The sequence below is a fragment of the Lepidochelys kempii genome, chromosome 2 (assembly GCF_965140265.1).
Source record: "Lepidochelys kempii isolate rLepKem1 chromosome 2, rLepKem1.hap2, whole genome shotgun sequence".
NCBI classification, from domain to species: domain Eukaryota; kingdom Metazoa; phylum Chordata; order Testudines; family Cheloniidae; genus Lepidochelys; species Lepidochelys kempii.
The window spans coordinates 191296952-191324411 of NC_133257.1; the positions used below are offsets into that span (position 1 = coordinate 191296952).

Consider the following 27460-nt stretch of genomic DNA (forward strand, 5'->3'; position numbering starts at 1 on the left):
CCTGCATTAAGTTATTAACTTACTTGCTGTGAGAATATAAAATATTTAGTACTATAGTAAATGAAACATTCACACTACTGTGGCTCTTTTGGGTAATAGTGATCACTAATTTGGCTCCTAAACCATTGAGGTCTGAGTATCACCAGTCTAATGCATCCAGTAAATTGGAGTCTTACATACAAGTTATTTCAATGAACACCGTAGTCCAAGTATATGAATATCCATTTTAATATACAAGCACAGCAGCTTTCCTTCTCATCACATAAAATCCAAAGTGAACATACAATATTATTAGATTTAATAAGAAATACAGTAACATATCTTAAATTGGCTGAATAGCCAAATAACTAGTTCTTACCAGCGCTTCTGTAATGAGTTCTGTCCTATGGTCTGTAGAAAACTTAAGTGTTTCAGACTTCTTTCCACTCCCCTTACGAAAGGTGAGGCTGAATTCTGTTCCTTGCCCCTTTCCAACAGGGCCGATACTACAAAGATCTCCATAAGGCCACTAAGGTAAACAAATTAAGGTCACTTGACAAGTTTCAATTAATGTAAGAAATAGAATCTTTTATATCCAAATGTAGTGAAACAGGTATTTAAGGGTATATTTGTACCTTAGGTCTCTTTATAAGAGGGCTTAATTGTTTTTAACAATTAAGGTTATAACAACAAAACCCAACTCTCTAGTTTGTGATTAAAATAAAGGTACAGAGTAACTAAATAGGGCAACAAATAGCATATACATCGGTTTTATGACTAAGCATTCAAGTTTGATGAGGAAGCTCAATGCAATGCATTCACTCTCTGCTGAAAGAAAAGGAGTACTTGTGGCACCTTAGAGACTAACCAATTTATCTGAGCATAAGCTTTCGTGAGCTACAGCTCACTTCATCAGATGCAAAGTGGTAGCTAGGAATTCAAAAGCTCAAGAAAAAGCCAACATTTCGACTAATGAAAAAGCACAAGGATCCAAGCAAACAAGGATGGAGTAGTGCAAAGTTGGGTAAAATTTGTGACCCTGTAGATCTCTGCTCTGCAGTGATTCCCTTCAAGGACACTGGAACTGCCAAGTAGTCCTGAGATAGCACACACACAAAAAGGGAAGTTGAAGGAGATTGTTTTACTAAGTAACAATTTTAGTTCTATTGTGTAACAGAACAAAGAAGACGATACAAGCTTCAAAAAAACACCAAATCACCATTTAAACTGTTAACTATTGCATCAGCTACTTTTCTTTAGCCTATAAAAGGACAGTTTGCCTGAGCAAGCCAAGTCACCACAGTGCCCAATCATGTATTTAGTGGAACTGACACCCATTTTAGTTATGCTTAGTGTTTATCACAAGAGAGAACCTTCTGTAAAACATAGCTGACCACACTCAAATATTAAGGAGAGGACAAGTCAGAAGAATATTAACATGAACTCAGATTGCATTAGGATATCTTAATGTATCCAAGAAGGCTATTACTACATTTATCATTACCTGATTTGTAACTTCTAGTGTGTTCGGATTGTACGTAGTGATGGCATGGGTTCCAACTGAGAAGACTCTCTTATACCTAAAGCATACCAAGAAAGTATTTAGTTTAAAAGTATTTTCCTGAAATCTCATAAAAAAAAAGCAAAATGTGTACAGATAAATACACTAATCACCCATTAGGACAGAACCAACATAAGCCTAATCATAGTCACTAACCATTACAATGAGAATGGCCAGACTTAATAAAGTGAGTATGCTATTATTTCTCAATATAAAGGATTAAGTTTGCTAGAGTACTCTTTTATACCTTCGTCTTTGCCTCTTTTCCAATGTGGTTGGTGAACAGAAGAGAAAGGAAAGGTTTAAGAATATTTAATTGTTGCAGCATTCTCTCCCTCCCTGCCAAGCTCAGGAAGATCTAAGCCCAAAAACTCCAATAACATGCATTGACAAGTACAAAATACCAATGGGAAACTTGCAATGGATATTTTCACCAACATGACTATACGTAGAAAGGCAAAAAAAAAGAGGGAGAAAATGGATATTCACAAATTCAAAATAGCATAAATTGAGAATTCTGAATGTAGAACACAGCTTCCAACTAACAGTAACTACTTGAATACTCTTCTCCAAGGAACTATACTGACATAGTTCAACAAACACCACAACAACGAAAGTATACAAAAGCTGCACCAGAAGTTTGATGGTTTGTGTGGTTCAAAGAAAAGCCCACTGGTCCAAATCTATCAACTGCTAGTTTGAAGCAAGCACTTAGTATAGATCATCTGTACAAATCTTATTTAAAAGAGTAACACCTCTAACTTCAAGATCAATCTGTGTTTGTAAATCAGCATTTTAACGTTTACGCAAATACAACAGCTAGAAATCTGGAATTAGAGTTCTACAAACATCTTTAAGTCATACCCCGTTTCCCTACCCCAGTATAATTCATCGAAAGTATTTGTAATTAGACTAACTATATTTTACATACAGACTTCACACATATGAAAGACATTTACATTCCTCAGCATGTTTCAGCTACCAAGAACCCTCTACTCAACGTGGCTGCAAATGGTATGGCAGGAGTTCATCTCAGGGCTGACTGTTAACTATGGATAAGGTAGGTATAGTGGGATTTCCCATCAGCAGAGGAGGTATTAAGGAGATACTTTTCTCTGGATCATGGTGGAATGGTAAACAGGAAAGATTTCCTTTGAATTGCAGAGGCAAGCAGGCAGATACATTTTTCAGTGAATAGACAAGTGAACTGGAGGAGGGTCTCAAAGTGAAGCTGTTCTTTATATCATGTGTATTCTGTGTGATGCAATGACCTTTAGTGCCTATTCAAGGTGCCTGGAAGCAAGAGGCTTTGGGTGGACAGAAAGTTAAATGACCAAGTAAGTGAAAGAGGTAGTTTCCAGAAAGCACCTTCAATAAATATTTTACACACAAGTCAGTTTAAGATTTCTAAAAGGTGAAAAGTCAGTAAGCAGGGTCTGGCAGCACTCAGTTTTACTACTTGAAAGATATTCCTCAATTAGTTATGAGTATCTTCAGAAACAAGCAACCCTAGGAGGAGAAATAAAAAGTTACCTTTATTCAAGGTGTCATTTCAATACTGCCTAATGTTAAGTCACCGTGTTAGAAATTACATTTTTCCCCCCCAAGAGACTAGTTTTACAAGTTACTTTTAATTATATTTTCCTTGCTTTTGTCAGTTACACCATTATATCTTTTTGAAATATTAGTATTTGATGACTGAATATAAATCAAATCTGATTAGTCTGAGGAAGGATTTACACACTTCCATTTGTTCACAGCTTTTTTTGTATGCTATAGATTATGCACATTAAATTATATTTCCAGTAACAATACTGAACATTTAGAAGCTATAATTTGAGGGATGAGGGAAATCAAGAAACTAGATTTGACTCTGAGCAAGTTCAATGAACTTCTGAAGTGTTTACTAACCTCTACTATACTTGGTTTACAATATAAATCATTGTTTGAAAATAAAATAAGGTGCAAGTACAGAAACAGTTGACAACTCAAATACTTAGAGTACCCAGAAAGAGCTCTTGAATAGAAACTGTTTATCTTATAAAAACTTAATAGATCCATGAATGCAAACTCTCATGGTATCTATTCTATCCTTATAGGGATATTGTCAAGACGACCATTCTGTTCTCCTCACTTCTCAGTTCTGTTAGCAGTCAGGATGCTGAAATACAAGAATTCTGCTTTACGTTCTAGAATTAAATAAAAAATATTGACTTTGTATAATCACGGGGAGATGAACAAAATGGTAATTTACATTTACATCACCTTTCAAACATGAATTAGGGGTATGGCTGTCAAAACCTCCATAGCATGGACATCATCCTATGTATCCGAGGCCCCATATAACCCTGTGGAGTGATCTGTTTCATCCTCTTATGGAGCTGCATCTAAGCTGCTTCCTTTACATTTTAGCTACTTTTACAAACCTTCAATCCTCTGGTTTGCAATGATGAGCACAGACACAAAATCTGAATTTACAGAACTTCTGAACAGACCACAGCAATATCACCAATGTAATTAACTGTCAGTTAAACTAAAGAGTAGGTTGCAACAAATAGTAAAATAAAGTGAACTAGGCCTAGAAAAGCACCAGTTGTTTTAGTAGTAGGAGAAAACTAACTAGCTGGTGGTAGATGGGTACCTTTTACTTATAATTCTTCCAAATATAGTTAGGCCCCTCTACGCAAAGCAAGTATTTTTGAGAAATATTTTGAGAAGTATTTTTGAGCTCACTTATGTCACACAGGCTTAGTCTACACTTGAAAGTTTTGCCAGCATTGCTATGTTGGCTAGGAGCATGAAAATAAAACACACTCTCCCACACAGCTATGCCAGCAAAAACCCGGATGTAGACAGCTATGCTCACACAAGAGTGCTTCTGTCTGTTTAGCTAGCGTTGCTGGTTGAAGAACTTCATCTGTCAGCTTGCACTGAATCTCTAAGCTGGTAAAGACTATAAGGCAGGCAAGCCCACCTCTGCTTTTGCAGTGAGGATAAGGCCTAAATCAGTGGATAGATTGAGCGTTTCACAGTGTGGCTACTCTCATTTAAGCTAACTATTGCAATGAAGAAAAATACACTACACAAGCCAAAAGTAAAAATGCACCTTTAACAGTTAAGGTAAGGTCTCGCTTACCAATAGAATGACTGGATTAGCAGCTGATGACTTGTGCTAACTTGAGCTAGGTAGCTGAATCCCCACCACTGTACTGGATTGTCAGCAGCACTGGAGATTTAACCCACACCCCGACAGGCCAGCTAACTTGAATTTAAGGTCCCACCTAATTCCAGCTAGAGAGCTGCATGTGGACATGAGCTGGAATAGGGCCAACACTCGAGTTATACCATGAGTTAACACTGCAGTGAAGACAATCCTGGAAAAGAGGGGGAATCACAGGATTCCACTGTAGAAAGGGCTAAGGCACAAGGCCATTATCTGTGAGAGGTGTATTCAGAGACCAAAGAAGCGTCAGAGGTCACAGGGAGATCACTAGCAACTTGAGTGAGGACTTAATTTGTAAAGTCACTTAACCTGGTAGCTCCCTTTTAGGAGCCTTTCTGGACAAGATCTATAGCAAAAGCAATAAGCTTAAATTTAAGAATTTGGAAAAGGAATGAGACTACGGCCTATACCAAAATGTCCTTTCTGGGCTCAGCTTCACTAATCCAGGCTCCTGAAAGTTCAGGAACAGGAAAATAAAGTCTCTTAATAGAGGGGGAAGGAATGGTTCATGTTTGTGAGCTAGGACCACAATACCTTGCAACATCATTCTACATCAATAGCAGTGGGGACAGAAGTGCCAGACAGTAAACTATTAGTTATTTGCACTGTATCTAGGAGCCCGAGTCATGGCAGAGGACCCCCATTGTTCTAGGTGCTGTACAAAGCAGAACAAAACCACTAAGTGTTTCTTTATTTCCAGCTTTTACAGGAAGATCTATGGCAACATCTTATCAATATCAAATTTGTTTTCTCTGTTCTCAACATGGAGGCCTCCATGCATCCTTCTAACCAATTCCCTCTATTTATGCCAATGCAAGCAACAAGACAAGCTTAGTTGAACCAGTCTTACCAGCAACACTAATGCATGCTCTTGAAGAAATGCTTATGAATGTTCCTCCATATTCAACACCCACTAATGCTAAAAGCTGTATAGTCCAAAAAGTCTCATGTTCATCATTAGCAGAATAATCACCATGAGACCAGAAGGGGAAAAAGTAAACAAACAAACAGTTTATGAGAAGAAAGAAGAGTTTACCTCTTTGAAATAGGAATAAGATCATTTCTCTTCAGACAGAAGGGTCCAACCACTCCAGCTACAGCTCTTACACATCAGAAGATCTACCTTCCCTAAGGATAGCAAGTTAAAACAGGGGTGGACAAACTTTTTGGCCTGAGGGCCACATCTGGGTATGGAAATTGTAGGACGGGCCATGAATGCTCATGAAATGGGAGTTGGGGCGTGGAAGGGGGTGAGGGCTCCAGCAGGGGGTGTGGGCTCTGGGGTGGGGCCAGAAATGAGGCGTTCAGGATGCACGAGGGGGCTCCAGGCTGGGGCAGGGGCTTGGGTGTGGGGGGTGAGGGTTCCAGCAGAGGATGCGGGCTCTGGGGTGGGGCTGGGGACAAGGGGATGGGGGTGCAGGAGGGTGTTCTAGGCTGGGACCGAGGGGTTTGGAGGATGGGAGAGGGATCAGGGCTGGGGCAGGGGTGCAGGCTCTGGCCAGTGCTTACCTTAAGCAGCTCCTGGAAGCAGCAGCAGCCGCCCCCCTCCTATGCAGAGGCATAGTCAGGCAGCTCTGAATGCTGCCCTGTCCACAGGCGCTGCCCCTGCAGCTCCCATTAGCCATGGTTCCAGGCCAATGGGAGCTGCAGGGGCCACGCTTGGGGCGGGGGGAGTGTGCAGAGTCCCGTCTGCCCCTACGCATAGGGGCTGGAGTGGGGACATGGCGCTGCTTCCGGGAGCCGCACAGAGCAGAGGCCACCCCTGACCCCACTCCCCAGCTGGAGTGCCGGAGCAGGACAAGCCCCAGACCCTGCTTCTCCGCGGGAGCTCAAGGGCCAGACTAAAATGTCTGAAGGGCCGGATGCGGCCCCCGGGCCGTAGTTTGCCCACCCCTGAGTTAATGTCTCACTCAAAGCCTCCAGAAAGAATGAGGAGTACTTGTGGCACCTTAGAGACTAACAAATTTGAGCATAAGCTTTTGTGGGCCAAAGCCTACTTCATCAGATGCTTGCAGTGGAAAATACAGCATGCATCCAATGAAGTGGGTTTTGGCCCACAAAAGCTTACGCTCAAATTTGTTAGAACGAGGAGTCCTTGTGGCACCTTAGACTTTTTGCTGATACAGACTAACACAGTTACCACTCTGAAACCTGTCTCAAAGCCTCCCGTAATGTTATGTTTTAAGTCAAAAACTTCACCTTTACAAAAATGTAACAAATTAAAAGTTGATAATTTCTTGAGTAACCTACCTCTTCATGAGCCACAGATAAGGGATTATCTATTCAATTGACTGATGTATACTTAATGTTATTAGCATCATACAAAAAAAATCCTACAGAATACCAGTCAGCCAAATCAGATGTCATTTGACTTAATACCTATTTCTTATATAGTGCTCTTCATCAGTAGATCTCAAAGCATGACAGTCTTAAATATATTTATCTTCACAACATCCTATGAGGTAGGGAAGCATTAACCTCATTTTACAGATGGGGAACTGAGGTACAGAGAGGTTAAATGACCTTGCCCAAAAAGTTACATGGAAGTTAATGGCACGGTAGGGAACTGAATCCAGCAACACCGTGGTTAGTGCTGTGGGAGGCTCTTTCCTGCTTTAACAGCTTCTCAACAACTTTAGTGGACTGAGTAATTATGTCTCCACTTTGAGTTGTCCTCTTTTTAAAAGACACATGCTACAATTTCTTTTTAACATACATGTTATTTGTGTAGTCCGTATACAGATTTGGAAGTATTGCAAAGTACTGGAACACGCTTGTCTAATGAGGTTCCACAGAAAGCCCCAAAAAAGAGAGTGCTTCCCATATCAAAGGAGTGCTAATACTTAACAGCCCCATGTGTTCATGTTTAAGAGGGACAATGAAACTTTGGGTCAAAAGTTATATTTAAAAGAAGTTCTCTGAAATCAGACCTAAGACACATTTCTATTGATCTTTTAAAGGTGTAAATGGAAAGTTTGCCTAAAAACTAGAGAATAAATCAATGCAACTTATTTCTGAAGAGTGTTTTCATTTTTTAAAATCCTATGTTACTCATTTACACAAATATATTTGATCTGAGAAACATCAGGCTCTAAAAACCTGAAAAAGATTTACTTAGTCTAACGAAGTAAGGGAATTGAGTTCAATATTATTTTTATGTTTCAGGAAACGTTTATAATGTTCTAGAAAGTCGAAAAGAACAATGGATGGAATTATTGGTCACTACAGTGAAACAGCTATTAGATGTAATCAACTGCATGGTGCAGAAGGGTGAATGGGTGGAGTTGTGAATCACAGGGGACTTGCTTTGCTAAAATCTAGAAGCTTTTGGACAGATGGGCATTGCATTTGATAACATGGTTCCATATCAGTCTGATTTAGCTCATTTGTTTTTATTGTTCAATGTGTTCATTCATTGGTGGTTTCTTGTTCTAACAGTAGCAAGTAGGAAAAACTGAACCAATACAACTAACAGGTGAATAGTAAAGATTACCAAGAGTTACTATGAAATTCTGACTCATTATGCCTTAGAATCAAGGTGGAAAGATTTAATTCAGCAAGCAGAACCTCGATTTAATTTTGTTTTGCATCTGTACTTTATTCACTACTTAGAATAAGAACTTTTTCAAGATCAGGTGTCCCACTGAATTAAATGGCATATTGTATGTCACATAACACAGATGATCCTGCAGGCAGGACATTTTATATATTGACCACAACAATGGAATAAGGTCCATGTTCTAGGCTTTTCAGCAGCATTTAAACAAACTTAACTCAGAAAGAGTCCATTAGTATTATATCGTAAAAGATGTTGTAGAAGAACTTGTGATTATTCCACAAAACCAAAAAGCAGAATAAGGAAGTTTAAAAACTTTTAGGCTAGCATTACCTTTGTTGCAGCAGTCTGTTCACCTGTAGAACTGTAAAAAAGATTGAAGCCAGCACACTGTGTCTGTCATGTATTTTATGGATTGTGAGGAAGTGTTTTATGAATTACAGTTGGAGAACTAGTACCTCATATAGCTTAGGTTCTAGTTACCAGCAAGACCACGTCTCACCAAGCAGATTATGGCAGTCAAGCTTCAAGACCAGCTGGCAGTATTGGAACCTTGGTAGATGGTGGGAGGGTATTTTCAATGGAGAGATCTTGATTCTGGATTTCACTTGCCCCATTGGTCAGAAACAATGAGAGTCTGTTGGCATTTAAGGCATGGAACAAAACCTCTGTTCACTCAGACTTTTTACCTTAGGAGGCTGGTGGAGAAGAGGATTCTGTATTTAAAGATAGCCTTTGTTTCCTTCTCCCCCCACCCCGATGTTACCACAGAATTTAAAATGGAATAGTTGTGAAGTTCAGGAGTGTCCTTTCATGCAGACAATAATCTGCAATATGTTAATCAACATAAACTGTTTTAGTTAATGAAGATGTGCCCACAGGCTTAGGAATATACTTATTTGTATTATAATTTAAATATAAAAATGCAGGATACATCACAGCCTCTTTAAATCCAATTTTCTTCCTTGAGGCTATTCAAACTTGAATCCCAACAGTGTTCTACTGTCAGGGATGCAAGACAGAGTTTTGGCTATCCAAAAGTCTCTTCACTGCACTCCAGGAGAATAGTCTGGCAGTTTAGAAGAGACTGTGCTCCATGTTTATATCCACATCTGCACACAGTATGAGAAGAGGCTGGTGTGTACAATTTTAGATACTAGTGATTTTATAAAAAGTTATTTTTCATGATTATCTAGTATGAAATAGCACTGTAGGATAAACTCCAGTACCAGCTAAAGCCAGTACTTTGTTTCAGATACAGCCTGTACCAGAAAACTGCCTATAAAAAGTTTAAGTAGACATATAGCTAAATTGCTATATGAAAACAGCTTTTTATAGAAGGTTTTAATTCTGTTGCTCAGATCTTCACACTAAGGTAAAGCAAAAAATAAAGCTACATTTTTAAAAGCTACCACTTTGTCTGATTTCAGAGTAGCAGCTGTGTTAGTCTGTATCTGCAAAAAGAAAAAGGAGTACTTGTGGCACCTTAGAGACTAACCAATTTATTTGAGCATAAGCTTTCGTGAGCTACAGCTCACTTCATCGGATGCATTCAGTGGAAAATACAGTGGGGAGATTTATATACATAGAGAACATGAAACAATGGGCATTACCATACACACTGTAATGAGAGTGACCACTTAAAGTGAGCTATTACCAGCAGGAGAGAAAAAAAACCACACACATATATACCCTTTTTGTAGTGATGATCAAGGTGGGCCATTTCCAGCAGTTCACAAGAATGTGTCAGGAATAGTGGGGGGGGGGGGGGTGTGAATAAACATGGGGAAATAGTTTTACTTTGTGTAATGACACATCCACTCCCAGTCTCTATTCAAGCCTAATTTAATGGTGTCCAGTCTGCAAATTAATTCCAATTCAGCAGTCTCTCGTTGCAGTCTGTTTTTGAAGGTTTTTTTTGCTGAATTGTGACTTTTAGGTCTGTAATCGAGTGACCAGAGAGATTGAAGTGTTCTCCAACTGGTTTTTTAATGTTATAATTCTTGACGTCTGATTTGTGTCTATCTATTCTTTTACGTAAGGGAGTGCTATACCCTGGCAAAGGAGCCCACTCCGCAGATAACCGCTCACTCTACCAGGGCCCAGGCCTCCTCTGCGGCATTCCTGGCACAAGTCCCTATTCAGGAAATTTGCAGGGCAGCCACGTGGTTCTCGATACATACATTTACGTCGCACTATGCAATTACAGGACAGTCCAGGGTCGATGCAGCTTTTGGGCGAGCCATGCTCTTTTCTGTGGATAACTCCGACCCCACCTTCTGAGCTCTAGCTTGTGAATCACCTGCTTGGAATGGACATAAACGATCACTCAAAGAAAAAACGGTTACTCACTTTCTCGTAACTGTTGTCGGCGGGGCCCCGATATTGGGCGCCATGAAGGCGCCACTCCAGGGGGCGCCCCAGGCTGACCCTACGGACGCTGCTAGGGGAAAAATATTCCGGCTGGTGTGCACGCGGCATCCACCTACCTGCTTGGAATGGACATGAACACCACATCTCGAAGAACAACATTTCCAAGAAAGTGAGTAGCTTTTTTTTTTTTTTAGAGCATGCCAGCAGGGTCTGCATGGGGAGGTTAAAAAGCAGCATGTTGAAGCGCTTTACAAAAAGGTACCTAGTTTGCATTTTGAATGTTATAATTCTTCACGTCTGATTTGTGTCCATTTATTCTTTTAGGTAGAGACTGTCTGGTTTGGCCAACGTACATGGCAGAGGGGCATTGCTGGCACATATCACATTAATAGATGTGCAGGTGAAAGAGCCTTTGATAGTGTGGCTGATGTGATTAGGCCCCATGATGGCGTCCCCTGAATAGATATGCGGACACAGTTGGCAACGCGCTTTGTTGCAAGGATAGGTTCCTCGGTTAGTGTTTTTGTTGTGTGGTTGCTGGTGAGTATTTGCTTCAGGTTGGGGGGCTGTCTGTAAGCAAGAACTGGCCTGTCTCCCAAGATCTGAAAGAGTGATGGGTCGTACTTCAGGATAGGTTGTAGATCCTTGATGATGCACTGGAGAGGTTTTAGTTGGGGCATTAGGGGACGAAAGCTGGGTACCCGCATGGCCCCACAGTATGCCAACATTTTTATGGCTGACTTAGAACAACACTTCCTCAGCTCTCGTCCCCTAATGCCCCTACTCTAGACCAGGGGTTCTCAAGTTGGGGGTTGGGACCCCTCAGGGGGGTCACAAACTGTCAACCTTCACCGCAAGCCCCGTTTTGCCTCCAGCATTTATAATGGTGTTAAATATATTTAGAAGAAGTGTTTTTAACTTGGGGGGGGGAGGGGTCGCACTCAGAGGCTTGCTGTGTGAAAGGGGTCACCAGTAAAAAAGTTTGAGAGCCACTGCTCTCGACAGACATTTTATACTTATTTGTAAGCAAAGATTCAAGTTAAGGAACAGTTAGCAATTGTCAGGGTTTTGTAAGAACAGTCAAAAAGGTGTGCACTACAATAATAGTACCCTGAACAAGACAAACTGATTGTAATGGTAATGCTTTTTTGGGGGGGAAGAAGATTGCCTTTAGTAAAAGTTTAAAGAAAAATTTGGGGTCTATTATAGATTTAGTGACACATATGACTAGGTTTTAATTTAACTAAAGCATATATTTCTCCTTTACACATATACACCCAAAAGAGCCTATATTAAAAGAGCATTAAAGTTGCAAACTCAAGAGTTGAAAATGTCATAATGAAGGTTTCCTGTGCAACCTTAATTCAGTCCTCGTGTGCACATGCCATATGATAGAGTCTAATTACATTATCGCATGCTAGTTTCCTAATATTTGAATGCTTGACTCTGCAACCCTATTGTTCTTTTAATTGCAGGTTTGTTTTTAAAATGCAACTTCCTGATTTGAAAAAAAAAAAAAATTCTATCCACCCGCAGCTTGGGTCATCAGCAATAGGACCTTTAGCAAAGACCTGCACTGCTTGAGTTAATAGAGTAACATGCAGCAGCAGGAGGCCGTTTTTCTCTGTGACCAGTCACTATTAACAGAGTGAGACACACTTTGCCAGAGTGCTTCATAGCTATTTGTTGTCAGCAGAGGAACTCAGATTCAGGACTCCTGGGTTCAATTTGAGGTTCTATAGGGGAGTGAGGTCTATAGTGGTTATAGACTCTTCTGCACTGTACTCCAGCTCCTAACCAACTACATGCCCACAATGCCCCAGCTCCTGCCACCCTCCTACTAAATACACCCAGCCCCTATACTCTCAGGCTCCTGCAACACCCCTGACTCAGCCCAAATTCTTCACTCCTCTGCATTCAAGTCAGGTGGCTCTTACTTTTCTGCACAGCCTGGAGGCCAGCAGCAGAGCACTGAACTCAAGGGAGAGATTCCTTGATCTCAGTTCTGGTGCATGGCACCACAGCAGCCCCTAGCAGTGACAGGAGCAGTTAGCAAAAATCCTGCTGTGTCTCTTCAGCCCTGAGATGAATGATGTTCAGCACAGACAGAATCTCTAGAGACTTCAGCTGCCAAGCTCTTACAAGTGTGTGAGCGTGGGCGCATGTGTTCAGAGGCTCGTGACTTGGCCAGATTTGGGTGATTTTTCCACAGAGGCACATCAAAAGGCACATCTCTAAACCAGTGTGCTTTCCCACTCCCACCATTGCCAAACTTCAAATCCCTGCTTCAAAGCATGGTGGTGCTAAGGTTTCTCAGAGAAGCAGCTAGAAGAATTTTTAACATGAACAAGACAATGTATTTGCATGTCCTAGTTCTTGGAGCCAGCTGAACCATTTTTGCTAGAACAAAAAAAAAAAAAAAAAAGCCAGACACATACACCCACCATGAAAAATTTTATCCTCAACTTAAAACTTTGGCAAAGGTATAAACAATTGAAAGCCAAGTATTATGGGAAACGTTGGGCAACCTTAGCTATAGGCAGCACTACCAGCTCTTTATATAGTAAGTGGCATGATGTGCAAACGTGTTGAGGCCCTGCAGCTCTCATTTGTGTCCTTGATGTCAATGACATCAATGAGAACAACAAATGTTCAGCACCTTTAGAAAAGAGGTCAGACCAAAAAAAAATTTTTTTTTTTAAAATATCCTTGTCCACACAAGACATTGCAGCAAATGCTTATTTACCAGTAAATTTGTTATTGCAATAGCATGTATGTCCTTTTGCCCATTTAACTGCAGATTTGTTTTAATGGTGTGTTTTTAATTAAGTTCAGCATTAAGTGTTTTTGTTCTTATTACCCTCAGGCAACATACGTACCTTTTAAAAGATGTGAGTAATTTTTCCATTATGATTTTAATTGAGAGTTTACAATTGAAGCAATAATCATGATTTCAGAGATTAGGCCTCTTTACAGTGGTGACTTAAGGCAGAGCCTTGTCCTTTGCATCAAGGCAGTAATAATGTAGCCCAGAGCAGACTGAGTAGAACTGCCAGGCTTTAGAGTTTTATTGTTGTTGGACAGAGAACTCTGTCAGATATTGACAAGTTTTATTTCAAGAGTTCTTGGCCATCAGTCCTTCCTTTAGCCTCTTCCAAGAATTCATGATGATGCTACTTCAATCAAGCAGAGGAGGGTCACTTTTGACTTAGAGCTCCTAGCCTTTGCTGAGGAATGAGCTGACACTAATCCTGAATTCTGGAGTATTATCAAAAGTCATCAGGTTTCAACCCCAATTCATTGTTCAAGCATCTGTCTTCAGGCTAACCCCGTATCTGTCCCCAACAAGGAGGAATGCACTATACTCCAAGAATTCAGAAAGCAGCAGCATGAAAGTAATGCTATCCTACAGTGAATGTAGTGAATGCTACATGTAAGACTTGAGTGCTGGATCAATTCAAACAGTCCCCACACACCGCACACTAAAAAACTTCTATCGCACTATGAAATAGTCAAACTGTGTAGAAAGATTTGCTGCCAGTAAGAATGCTGTTTAGCAGAGCAGAGTTTAAATCCCATTCTGCTAAGATTAGGTAGAGCAGAATTTCAGAAGTTTTTATACTCTAAACATTGGATTGAAAAATATGCCAGCAATATTGCGGATGAGGTCAGGAATCACGAAGGGAGGTAACTTCACAATACGTTCTACTTCACAGTACTGCTAAGTTGAAAGTCAGTCACCACCATAGTAGGAGGGAAACCAGGATTTGAGTTTTATTTTTATGCAGGCCTCCAAATTTAAGTTTATCATGCAAGGAGACAGATGCGCCAATGAACAAATAACTATTTTTGTGTTTTTTCCACCCCTACACTTCAATTGTATGCTCTAAATGCATCATGTCACCTCAGTTCAGGTTTCGGTTGGGGGGGGAAGGGAGGGGGGAGGAAAAAAAAACAAACCCTTGCCTGAGGCTTATGTCCCTCTCCTTCATGTCACCACTGAAGTGATACTTCTGGATGCCACCAGTTTCTCAAATAGTATGTAACCATTGTATGTTCAATACAAGTGACAGCTTGGCCCCATAGTCTTATGGCATTTTTACAATAAGGTTAAAAAGCTTTCGCTCAGAGTGTATGGTGGTTTGTGTTTAGGTTGAAGTACCAGAAAGCAAACACAAAACATTCTAAGCAGCACGCTTAAGTGGATAATTATTTGCTTTTAAAAATAGACAAGGCAACTTATATGACAAAGACTGAATTAAAGTAAAGTTAAGTTTGATTTTAAAACCAGAATCAACAAACAAAGTTAGTGACTATTGCACTTTGAATTGTGACTTGTATTTGCTAAACCCTCATATACAACATTACATTTCGCTTTAGTATCCAAACAAACATCCACAGCATGACGGCACATGGAAATTATATACTGAAAATTTGCCATGTCTCTGCTTGGCTCGTGAACGGTAAGCCACACATCCTTAAAGCCTAGTCTACAATAGGGAATTTTTACAAAGATATGCTGCTATTGCCAACACTACTTTAGCTGCATCAGTGCCTAAGACACCGATATGCTGCTCTTGAGCTCTGGCAACAGTTTCCAACTCAGACTTACTTATATTTAATTTATGGTATTGAAGACAAATACTGGAGCAACATGTATGGTAAGGCTCCCACCTTCACTAAGACCAGTTCAGATCCACTACTGTGTCAGCAATAGTGGAAGGTTTTGTGCATTACTTAGTGAAAAAGATTTAAGATGGACTACAATACATTAGAACAGGTGTTCCCAAAATAATCTCCATTAGTAGTTCAGCAGTTAACCCATAATAATACAGTCCAAGAAGAAGGACAGACTAGTGAGCTCATCCATTAAAAGGGAAATGAAGAAAAAAAAAAAGACTCATGAAAAGGCAGTTTCTAAATCTTCAGGTACTAGTTAGAGACTTACTAAATTTTCAATTTATGTAATTTAAAATACTTTGACTCATCACTTTTTTAATCTCACTAGTGCAACAGAACTAAGACAGACAGCATAGCCCAGAGGTGTTCTCTTGAAAACTGGGAAACCTACAGTAGAGAGAAGTGGATGAAGGCAGGCTGAGCAGATGGTTAAATAGTAGTAGTTCTGGCTTCTGAAGAGGCAGTCAGAGCAGGGACTTTACAGTAACATGAGCCTTCAGCTCCACAACATTTTTAAAGACTTGAGTACACAATTAGAGATCAAACAGATTAGATAGCTATTTTGACTAGACATGACAGTATTTTGTATGGATATGAGACAAAGTAATAGATTTAAAACTTACTTTCCCCTCCACGAATGTTTTGTTGTGTAGAAACAAGCAAGATCTTTATTTTCCCTAATTATATTCATTTTGTGCCCAGACCTGAAACAAAATAAATCTCATGTTAATACTTATGATCTTAATTAAGACCAAATACAACCACTAATCACCAATATGGTCTAAAATACATGTGATAAAAGGATTAAATCCTTTTATCTTTCACTCAGGTTTGCTTGCAATTTAAGACCTCCTGAGATACCTTACCGCTGCTCAGATTTAGCTACTTGAAGGAATATGGTTTTCAACTATTTACTGAGTGCAGAGCACTTAAGTATTCATTTCTTCTCCTCCTTATTACCAGCATGTAATGATCTAAGAGCAGACAATATTGCATTACTCCGATATGCTTAAGATACTAGTATTACTGTATGCACACTGACAGTGCACAGAAAACAATCCCCACTTTAGTAACTTTGCAAAGAAGAAAGCAAATTTAGTTTTATTGTCTGATATGATTCAGAGTACACAAAATCAAGTATGTTAAGTAGAGATGACATCTGTTTTCTTAACTGGCTAAGGTAATTTCGCTCTGTTTACCTTTGCAAACTACAGCTATGGAAGAGTAAGCAGCTCCTGCTCATCAATACAATTTAACTATACTTGCAGAATATTAGTACGGCTGCCGATTAGTCACAGTTAACTCAGGCAACTAACTCAAAAAAAATTAATCGTGATTAACTGCTGTTTTAATCACTGTTAATAGAATACTGATTGAAATTCATTCAATATTTTTGGATGATGTTCTAGGTTTTCAGATATATTAATTTTAATTACAACACAATACAAAGTGTACATTGCTCACTTTATATTTTTACAAATATTTGCACTGTAAAAATTAAATAATATTTTTCAATTCACCTCATACAAGTACAGCACTGCAATCTCTATCATGAAAGTGCAACTTACAAATGTGGATTTGTTATATAACTGCACTCAAAAACAAAAAGCAAAACTTTAGAGCCTACAAGTTCCCTCAGTCCTACTTCTTGTTCAGCCAGTCGCTAAGACAAACAAGCTTGTTTACATTTACGGGAGATAATGCAACCCACTTCTTATTTACAATGTCACCAAGAAGCGAGAACAGGCATTCGCATGGGACTTTTGTAGCCGGCATTGCAAGGTATTTATGTGCCAGATATGCTAAACATTCGTGTGCCCCTTCATGCTTTGGCCACCATTCCAAAGGACATGCTTCCACGCTGATGATACTCATTTTAAAAAAAGCATTAATTAAAATTTGTGACTCCTTGAGGAAGAATTGTATGTCTCCGGCTCTGTTTTACCTGCAGTCTGCCATATATTTCATTTTATAGTAGTCTCAGATGATGACTCAGCACGTTGTTCATTTTAAGAACACTTCCACTGCTGATTTGACAAAATGCAAAGAAGGTACCAATGTGAGATTCCTAAAGATAGCTACAGCACTCGACCCAAGGTTTAAGAATCTGAAGTGCCTTCCAAAATCTAAGAGGGATGAGGTGTGAAGCATGCTTTCAGAAGTCTTAAAAAAGACCAACACTCTGATGCGGAAACTATAGAACCCGAACCACCAAAAAAAGAAAATCAGCCATCTGCCAGTAGCATCTGACTCAGATGATTAAAATGAACATGCGTTGGTCCTCACTGCTTTGGATTGTTATTGAGCAGAACCCATCATCAGCATGGATGCATGTCATGTCCTCTGGAATGGTGGCTGAAGCACGAAGAGACATGAATCTTTAGCGCATCTGGCATGTAAATATCTTGCGACACCGGCTACAACAGTGCCATGCAAACACCTGTGCTCACTTTCAGGTGACATTGTAAACAAGAAGCAGGCAGCATTATCTCCTGCAAATGTAAACAAACTTGTTTGTCTGAGTGATTGGCTGAACAAGAAATAGGACTGAATAGACTTGTAGGTTTTACATTGTTTTATTCTTGAATGCAGGGGTTTTTTTTATACATCATTCTATATTTGTAAGTTCAACTTTCATGATAAAGAGATTGCACTACAGTGCTTGTATTAGGTGAATTGAAAAATACTATTTCTTTTGTTTTTTACAGTGCAAATATTTGTAATAAAAATATAAAGGGAGTACTGTATACTTTGTATTCTCTCTTGTAATTGAAATATATTTGAAAATGTAGAAAACATCCAAAACTATTTAAATAAATGATATTCTATTATTAACATTGCAATTAATGGCATGATTAGTCACAATTTTTTTTAAAACCACTTGATAACCCTCATTTAGTGATGAGAGCACTAAAGGGGAGGGAACAGCTCTATTTTCCAACTCTAGGATGAGTCTGGATCAAAGATGACAGCATTTTTACTTGTTAACTGAGCATATTTGACGGAAAAAACTGAGGAAGGAAGATTAGAGAAATTTAATGGTCACCAACTTATCTTATATAGTATCTAATTACATAGTATTTAGAACATTTACTTTCAAATACTCAATTTAAACTACGTTTTAAACTAGGTTACCACAACGAACTAGACTTTTGGTTTCCTATGCCACCTATCACAGCAGTTAAACGCTAAAAGATACTAGAGACACTAAGATCACATCTTCACTGCTGAAAGAGGCGTATATTTTACCTGGTGGTAACTAACATGAGCGAGCTATTCCAAGCTAAAAATACAATGAAGACAAGGCACTTTAGTTTTACTGCAAGGTAAATTAGGTGAAGTCAGCACAATTAATCCCCCAATCATAAGTGGCATTAGAAGACAGCTAAAAAGTTTAGTATCAGGAAAGAACTGCTTTTCTGTGGAAGCAATTACAGGGATGTTACACAATCACGAATGAAAGGACAGGCCAGCCTGAATTAAACAAAGGTCTCTGCGCATAAGTGTGCTCCACGCCGAGAAAGTTTTAGAACTCCTGAATGGAAAAAAAGGCATCATATCATTACTAGCTATGCAGTACCAAACCTGATGAGGAATATGGGGGCACTGTTCCTTAAAAAAAGAAAGCACTTAAATGACTCAGAAGCCTAAATCCCATTTTCAAAAGTGACTTCAGCACTTAATTCATTGGAAGTCAATGGGACTTAGGAGCCTAAGTTACTTTTGAAAATGTTACACCTTACAAAAAGAGAATTTAGAGTCATGAAAAGTAATACATGCCCTATTTATGGGCGAGCATAGAAAAATAAATACACCTGAATTGAAGTGCCAGTATAATGAGGTCTGATTTGCCTGTATTTTTTTATGCATGTATATCTTAGTATGAATTAGTGATAAGATTAAGCACTGCAGATCTGTGAATTTCTTGCAATTCTTAAGGCCACTTTTCAGAGAAGTAGGCACTCTCTATTCTATCCATTTGGATAGTATCAAAACATTAGCGTTCACAATTTTCTTGCCATTACTCAGTGTCATTGATCATTTAGGTTGTAAGCTCCTCGGGGCAGGAGCCAGGCAGGCAAAGTCCTATTCCTGTAAGCCTACATGCATACCTATGAACATGTAACTATACACTTGATTTGTTATTTACATTTCTAATTTGCCTTAGACAAGCAAGTACTTAAAATCACAAGTAGAATCAAGAGTAAACTATAGGAAATATTTTACTAAAGCAGAGATGCAACACCATGAAGTAGTCTAATATTCTCAGCTCTGTCAAACAGTATCCAACAGCTGAACAGAATCTATGCTGGAATATTATCTTTGGGAACAATCTTAAATCTATGGAGTTCTTCACAGCTCCCACTGATATTAAAGCAGTTCAATGACATTCATCAAATTGATATATTCCTAACCATGAATCAGCTCAAGAGACGATGAATCATTTGTTTAATACACCTCTGGCTACATACATCCATTCTTTCAATCTTACCAAACAGCACATTTTAAGAGAAATATTCAGGTTACATGGCCTATGGGCAACTTACTCCAGAAATATTAACTTATTTATTCAAGCACTTATTGACAGAAGCCAATAAAAGTCAAGATAATGAGAACCGAGTTAGTGAATTGAAGACTGAGTTATAGATCATTTTGATTTTTCTGGCTTTTGTCTCAGCATGTTACAACTTTTATGTTATTCTTTATTATTTTAATGAAAATATCAAACAGCCATAAATTGCTCACACAAATGTTTGCTACTGGGTTACTTAGCAGTTTTACTAAGGTTTTCTGTACATAAATACTAGAACAGTCTTTTGGAGCCATCCACAGCAACTGTTTTCTGAATGTAAAAGGTATATATATACACACCTTCGTGGGGGAAAAAACCTCCAACATAAGTTTATCTGGCCTTGATATGGACTGTTTGCTTGTCAGTAGTCTGGAGTAGCAAGGAGATTTTAAAACAGTTAATTTTTCCTAATATCTAATCTACGGATAATTAAGCACTTGAGCAGGTTTCCAAGTTAGTTGTGGAATCCCTGCCACTGGAGGTTTTGAACACCTGGCAGGGATGGTCTAAATGTACCTGTCACTGTCTCAGTAGAAGGGGATGGATTAGATGACCGCTCAAGGTCTCTTCCAGCTCTACTTTTCTATGATTCTTTGAGGACACAGAATTCATTTTCCAATTTTAAGCTTCCTACCAACTCAGCAAGAACTGAGAGGGGAACTGTAACTGTCACTAGACAAAAAGTTCTCTGGAAAGCAGACTCTCAGTGCCCCATAGATCTCAAGTGAGAATATGGAAGAATTGTAGCTGTACTTTCCCCACCTGCAAGGCTAAGGTATTTTGAAGATTGTGAGTTGCTCAGATACTATGGGCCGGTCTATACTTATGGCTAAATCCGAGAGGCGGAAAGTAAGTTGGTGGGAGAGTTCCTCCCGTTGACACAGCATGGTGCAGACTTCAGTTTTGTAACCGAAGTAGTGTAACTTAGGTCGATTTACAGCATTAACCAAGAGCAGCCCTATAATAATGGGGGTAATATAAGTACATGACACACAGACTAATTTACCAAAGCATAGGTGTGTCACACTGCATTATATACATCCATAATAGGCAATTTAGTTCTAGCATCCTAACCTGGTGATAACAGCTAAGTAGGGATGCACTATTTTGCATAGAGTCACTACAAGATCATGCTCACTTTATTATCTTATCCTCCCTCCCCTGCATCCAGTAGTTACATTCACCTGTTGCATCTTGTCAGTTACAAAAAAGGTTTTAATCTCACAGGAGATTATCTTAATATCAGAAATGTTCAGCCTTTTTGTCCAAAAGCAAAGCTTCACTGTTGCCAGTCTTTAACACTTTCTTTCAGTAGGTTTCTTCAGTGCCTAAAGCACAACTGGGATCTGATCGGGACAGGTGCTTTTAGGAACCACTGTAATCCATATAATTATCCACCGCATTAAGTGTTGGAGACCAGAAAACTACTGAAACCTAGCTCAGTTGCATGTAATAGTAGTGTTATCACCTACACCATCTTCAACATGGCATCTAGTTGTTTTATTTTTGTTAAAGTGAAGTATGGAATACCCCACTTGTGTCCACAGGCATTTTCTAAAGCACCCTCCAGGTTTTGTAAACCACTGTATGGAAGTTAAACAAGCTTCCAACAAAAACAAGAAAGTTTATTTAGCAATATTTTGCAGTTACAGTATTGTAAGAATGAATGAAACGTTGGGAAAAGTGAGATTTGCATTTTTCTTGCACTGCATACAGTACTGAGTTAGTAAGATACTAGTTTCATGTGTCTACTACAAAGGGTCCAATAGAGTTTAAAAGTTGCGTGTTCCCTGACTTAAGATTTTTATATAAAACACTCATCAGTGGGTTGCACCTATACAAACCATCACTAATTTTAACCCTTCTGTTCCATTTTAATTTTGCAACACTGGACACCATCAGGTGTTGGCTAAGAGTGGAAAGGGATCTTTGTTTAGGTTTTTATTTTAGAAAAAGAAGGCTGTTGATAACTCATTTATCTAATACCATGGTTAGAAACTAGGGCCCTGATCCTCCAAACACTCAAATGTAAGTACTTCACATTCATGAGTAGTTCCACTGAATTCAATGGAAGAGTTCTCGAGCATAAATTACTCATGCACTTGAACTTGAACTAAATTTGAACCACCAGTGAAACTATTTTTTTTTGAACTCCCAAAAAGCCTATTTCTATGCTATTTCAATCTTTTGTATCTCAAAGTGACATGTTTAGTATTTGCATTACAGTACCAAGTAGGGGCCTACTAAGATTGTACAGTGCCTACCACTGCAGGACCCCAAAGAATAAGATGGTGCTCTTCAAAAAGAGTATACAATCTAAATACACAAGTCAGAAACAGGGTGGGGAAAGGGCAACATACAAGCAGAGCCAATGGTTTGCAGGTATCATATTTGTACAACAATTTTTTATTATGTAATTAATATTGGGGTAAGATTTATAAAGTGTACTGTAAGGCATGAGTGGGACACAAGGGAAGACAGAAAGGGATTACCTAAAAGGAGTAACAAAAGAAGGGAGGTAAGACTGATCAGAGGATGGAGTAGAGAATGGAGACCAGCTGGAAAGAGGCTTAAGTGAAGAAACTGAGGGAGAGGATAGGAATAGGTTTTCTAAAAGGGTCTGTATAGTTGACCCTTGACTTGGTTTAAATTAGGAGAGTCAAAATACAGACTATGAGTTCATTCCAGGTAAACAGATGTTTGTCAAAAGATGTGGGCTGGAACCTTCTAAGTCTATCTCCTACCCTGCAAGGATTATTAAATATCTAAATCCAAACGAACAGTTTATGGTACCCTAAATATGATCTTAAATAGATATTTATGAATAATGAATATTACAAATTTAGTTGTTTGGGGGCAGGAAGAGGACTGCAGCGTGGATTTTTTTTTATTTAAGAGGAGGTATAGAGTTGTGAATTTTCCATAATTAATTTAAGTTGTAGTGATACATTCCAAAATTTGCTTAAATGTTTCAGATTTTTTAACTAACATCTATATAGGCCTCATAAATTAAGCCTTTGTTACTATGAAGTTATTCATTTATACATATTAGAAATTAAGGTTTATAGAGGAGTATTGATTAAGATTTATGGATGAATTTATTAAAGTAAGATCTGAAGTTTTTTTAAAGTGATTCTCATCAGATCTCCTGCTTAGTTTGATATCACTAATGTCAAATCTGAAATTTTGACCATTAAGAAGAACTGTTTCTGAAATGCCAAGAGTTTAAACATTCTGAAGATACTTGTCTCAGGGACTGAATCATCAAGTACGTACATGGAAAGTATAACCCTAGACCATTCAGAGGGACCAGTCAAACATACATACTTGATTTATTGTTTTTTAAAACTAAGCTGCTTTATGGAGACTTAAGGAGAATGAGAGCAGCAGCAAAGAGAAGAAAGAAAATAATTTGGAAAAATGTTCATAGGTTATGCGGGGAAAGAGTTTAGTTTATGAAACTTTAAGCATTATCTTTCCATTTGCAGCAAGTTGTTGAACATGATTTATCAAAGAAGTTTCAGTGTTCACCCAAATGTATTACTGATGTTGTGGTTTAGCATTTGGCCCCCTACAGCAAACACAGATTAGATCAAGCTTCAAGTTAATGAACTCACCTGGGCTAAAACCCAGTATACTTTTTAAAATTATTTTTAGAAATGAGCACTGGCAAAATGCTGCTACTAAATGAAGTAGTGGTTAAACAGATAGCAAGAGCAATAGCTCCTCACATCCCCTCGATTTGAAATTCATGGGTGAAACCAGAATCACTCATGCTCCCCACCCCCTACACTTCACACTGAACACAGATACCACCACCACAAACCGAAACAAATAATTTATCCCCAAAACTTAAATCTTTCCTAAAAATAAACTGAAGCAGAGACTCAACATTTACAAGACTGAAGAAGGGAAACAGGAAAACAGACTTCCTGAAATAATCATTAACACCAAGAGAAGAAACATTTACGCAATTTTATCTTCTCAGACTTGCTGACAAAAGTCTAATTCATGTGCAAGGAAGAGGGGAAGGGCACAAAAGAGATGTCTTTCAGATTAATCTTCAAGCAGTATTTGTAGTTCCCTCAAATAATGGAGGATTTAGTTGTGTATGAAAATTTTATTTAGTCTCAATTCCCATCATTTCACATCCCCTAGACAAATTTTTTCCCTGAAATGGAGCGCAACAGTTCCTAAGAGCAAGAGCAGATTCTCACCCTCCATCATCATCTACAGTTCACAGTGGAAAAGCTGAACAAACTTAAGTCACATTTAAAGGCAGATGACCTGGAACATTTGATGTAGGAAGGGATGCAACCGCATCAGGATTGAAGGGAGAACACACATTTCTGGGTAGACCATATGAACTAAATTACATTTCTCTAGCTTGTTCTTTGCAGAGCTACTGCTGAAGCCTGAAGTCCAGTTTCCCGTTAAGGACCCCCCCTCACCAATAAGTGACCCACCCTCAGGTTATTTCTAGAGTGCACAATGATGTCCAAAGATTTTGATCTTGCAGTGGTGGGAGAGGGAAAGAGATAAATGGTAAAAATGAACATTAAGAGTGGTTATTAGTCTCCCCTGAAGAAGATGATGCAGATTTTGCCAAGCCTCCACTAACTCCTCTCCTCGGGGAGGAAACTGATTCAGCCAACACAAGGAGGAGCAGATTTTGCTGTGTGTGTTTCCTTTTTCCAGGCATCAGGGGAGACGATAAGTTGGGGAGAAGTTTTTGGCAAACGTCACAGCCTCTTTCGGGGAGGGGGGGAAGAGGAGAGGAGAGAAGAGAAGGAAGAAAGAGGATTTTGCTAGGTGCTCCCCAGTGCCATCCTCCTCCAGGTGATGCAGGAGGTGTGTACGAGCCTCCTCTATGCCACCCCCCTCCAAATGGGGCAGGAGGAGAGAGGTGCTGGGGCGGGGGTATGACAGCCTCCCCCGCGGCAGGGAGGGGTGGATACCGGTGTGTGTGTGTGATAGGAGGGAGTCGGTGACCGGGGTCGGGGAGGGGGGGGTGTCACAGCCTCCCCGGCCGTTCCCGAGCTGCCGGCAGCGCATTGACCCACACACGCTCCGAGCGAGCCAGGCGCGGGCCGGACACCCCGGGGTCCCGCTGCTCCACGCAGGCGCTGAGACCCGAGGGATTTACCTGGCCGAAGAGCTGCGCTGCCCGGACTCCCCCAGCCTGGCTGCCGCCCGGCCGCAACCAGCGCTGAAGATAACGGCGGCGGGCAGACCCGGAAGCTGCTGCTGCCGTCGCCGAGCGCAGCGCCTAGGCTGCCGCTGCTGCGCCCCGTTTCTCTGAACCCCGTCAGAGGCTCGCGCTGGAGGCCGCCATTTTCACTCCGGCAGCGAAACGCCTTCTGTGCGCAAGCACAGTCAGTTCCCACACTATCACGAGACCCTGTCAGCTGACTCTCGCCGTCCCTTTTCCCGTCGCGAAACCGCCCCTCCCTCACCAAGCAGTCGCCTGCGTGCGCACGCGCAAATCGGAGAGCAGCGGTGAGTGGGCAGGGCACGGGGGGGTTGGGGGAGGGCTCAGTGAGTCGGTGGGGCACAGGGGGAGGGGCTGGAGAGGGCTCAGTGAGTGGGCGGGGCACAGGGGGATGGGGAGGAGTCGGAGAGTGGGCGGGGCACAGAGGGGAGGGGCTGGGGAGGGCTCAGTGAGAGGGCAGGACACAGGGGCGGGGCTGAGAGAGGGGTCAGCGAGTGGGCGGGGCACAGAGGGGAGGGGCTGGGGAGGGCTCAGTGAGTGGGCGGGGCACAGGGGGATGGGGAGGAGTCGGAGAGTGGGCGGGGCACAGAGGGGAGGGGCTGGGGAGGGCTCAGTGAGAGGGCAGGACACAGGGGCGGGGCTGAGAGAGGGGTCAGCGAGTGGGCGGGGCACAAAGGGGAGGGGCTGGGGAGGGCTCAGTGTGAGGGCAGGACACAGGGGAGGGGCTGGGAGAGGGGTCAGCGAGTGGGTGGGGCACGGGGGGGGCTGGAGAAGCGAGGGAGGTTCAGTGGTGGGGAGCAGAACTGGGCAGGGTTGGAGAAGGAGGCTGTGAGAACTGGAAGGGGAGACGGTTATGGGTGGACTGGGGAGGACCTTTGGGGGTGAGGATAGTGTGGGCGGGTGGAAGGTTGGGTCTGTAAAATCAGTTCATAGTTACACAGAAGCTGAATGGAAGATGTCCATGTGCATTATTTCTTAGGTCTCCATGTTTTTTAATCCAACCGTATGATTTTTGGGAGTGTGATTGTTGATTTGTGACTGCTTGGGGTGAGGCCTCAAACATTGACATGCCCACAATAATCATGGCTCCCTCCATTTTTCACACCCTGTCCTCTACCACATTTCAGTCTATGGGCCTGACCGAGCAATCTGTACTTCTGTTGAGTTCAGTTTATGTTTTTCATAAATAAGAGCTGCCAGGTTGTGTCATAGTTACATACAGCACCATCAAAATGCAGATACCTGAGAAGTGGTGGATTGCACTCAACCAATGCAAGGCACGCTGCAAAATCAACAGTCCATCAGACCGAAGCAACTTTTTAATTATCTATGTCAGTTTTTTTAGGAAGATGGGGTAGAAAGTAATAAAAATATGAATATAGTTAACCCTAAAATTAATGTTAACCCTGAGGGCTCATTTAAATTATACAGGCTGCCAGCTGAGGTTGGGGGTGAGTATAGCAGCCAGGAGTGAAAGTAACTTAACGGACTTACCGGTATACTGGAGTCCTGAGCAGGGGGCGTGGCCTCAACCAGCGCCCCAGGCCCTTTAAATCACCCCCGGAGGTACCAGCTGCAGAGGTGGCTAGGAGCCTCGGGGCTCAGGGGCGATTTAAAGGGCCCGGGGCTCTGGCCGCCGCAACCACAGCGGAGCTCTGGGTCCTTTAAATTGCTGACGGAGTCCTAGGGTCTCCCGGCTGCTGCCGTTACCCTGGGGCTCAGGCGGCGATTTAAAGGGCCTGGGGCTCCACTGCGGTAGCAGTGGCCAGGAGCCCCTGGCCCTTTAAATCACTCCTGGAGCCCTGCCGCCGCTACCCCGGGGCTCCAGCAGCAGGGCTTGGGCGGCGCTTTAAAGGGCCCGGGGCACCAGTCGCTGCGGGGTGCCCTGGGCCCTTTAAATCACTGCTGGAGCGCTGCCACCGCTACCCCGGGGGTCCAGCAGCGGGGCTCGGAAAGTGATTTAAAAGGCCCGGGGCTCCGGACGCTGCAGGGAGCCCCAGGCCCTTTAAGTCGCCAGCCTGGGGAAGCCGGTCCGGCACGGCGTACCGGCTCTTGCTGGTATGCCCCATTGGACTGTACTGGCTTACTTTCACTTTTGATAAAAAGAAAAGGAGTACTTGTGGCACCTTAGAGACTAACCAATTTATTTGAGTATAAGCTTTCGTGAGCTATCACAAAAGCTTATGCTCAAATAAATTGGTTAGTCTCTAAGGTGCCACAAGTACTCCTTTTCTTTTTGCAAATACAGACTAACATGGCTGTTACTCTGAAACCTTTCACTTCTGATAGCAGCTGAGGATGGT

At 41.0% G+C, this 27460-nt stretch overlaps 1 protein-coding gene across 11 annotated transcripts in view; it reads right to left on the reverse strand.

The window, feature by feature from the left end:
* Positions 1 to 25362, reverse strand: part of DNAJC13 (DnaJ heat shock protein family (Hsp40) member C13) — a 131835-nt gene extending 106473 nt beyond the window's left edge. For 5 of the 11 annotated variants that reach the window (XM_073333222.1, XM_073333219.1, XM_073333217.1 and 2 more), the window contains exons 1-4: positions 25092 to 25360; positions 15996 to 16076; positions 1484 to 1559; positions 359 to 508 (exon numbers count right to left, since the gene is read on the reverse strand). In XM_073333222.1, the coding sequence (XP_073189323.1) occupies positions 359 to 508; positions 1484 to 1559; positions 15996 to 16063 (294 nt within the window). In that variant the 5' untranslated portion in view covers positions 16064 to 16076; positions 25092 to 25360. Of the gene's footprint in view, positions 1 to 358; positions 509 to 1483; positions 1560 to 10502; positions 10625 to 15995; positions 16079 to 25091 lie in introns of those variants that run through there. The other 6 variants (XR_012157482.1, XR_012157481.1, XM_073333216.1 and 3 more) reach the window with 4 other exon arrangements.
* Between the last annotated feature and the right edge of the window lie 2098 nt (positions 25363 to 27460).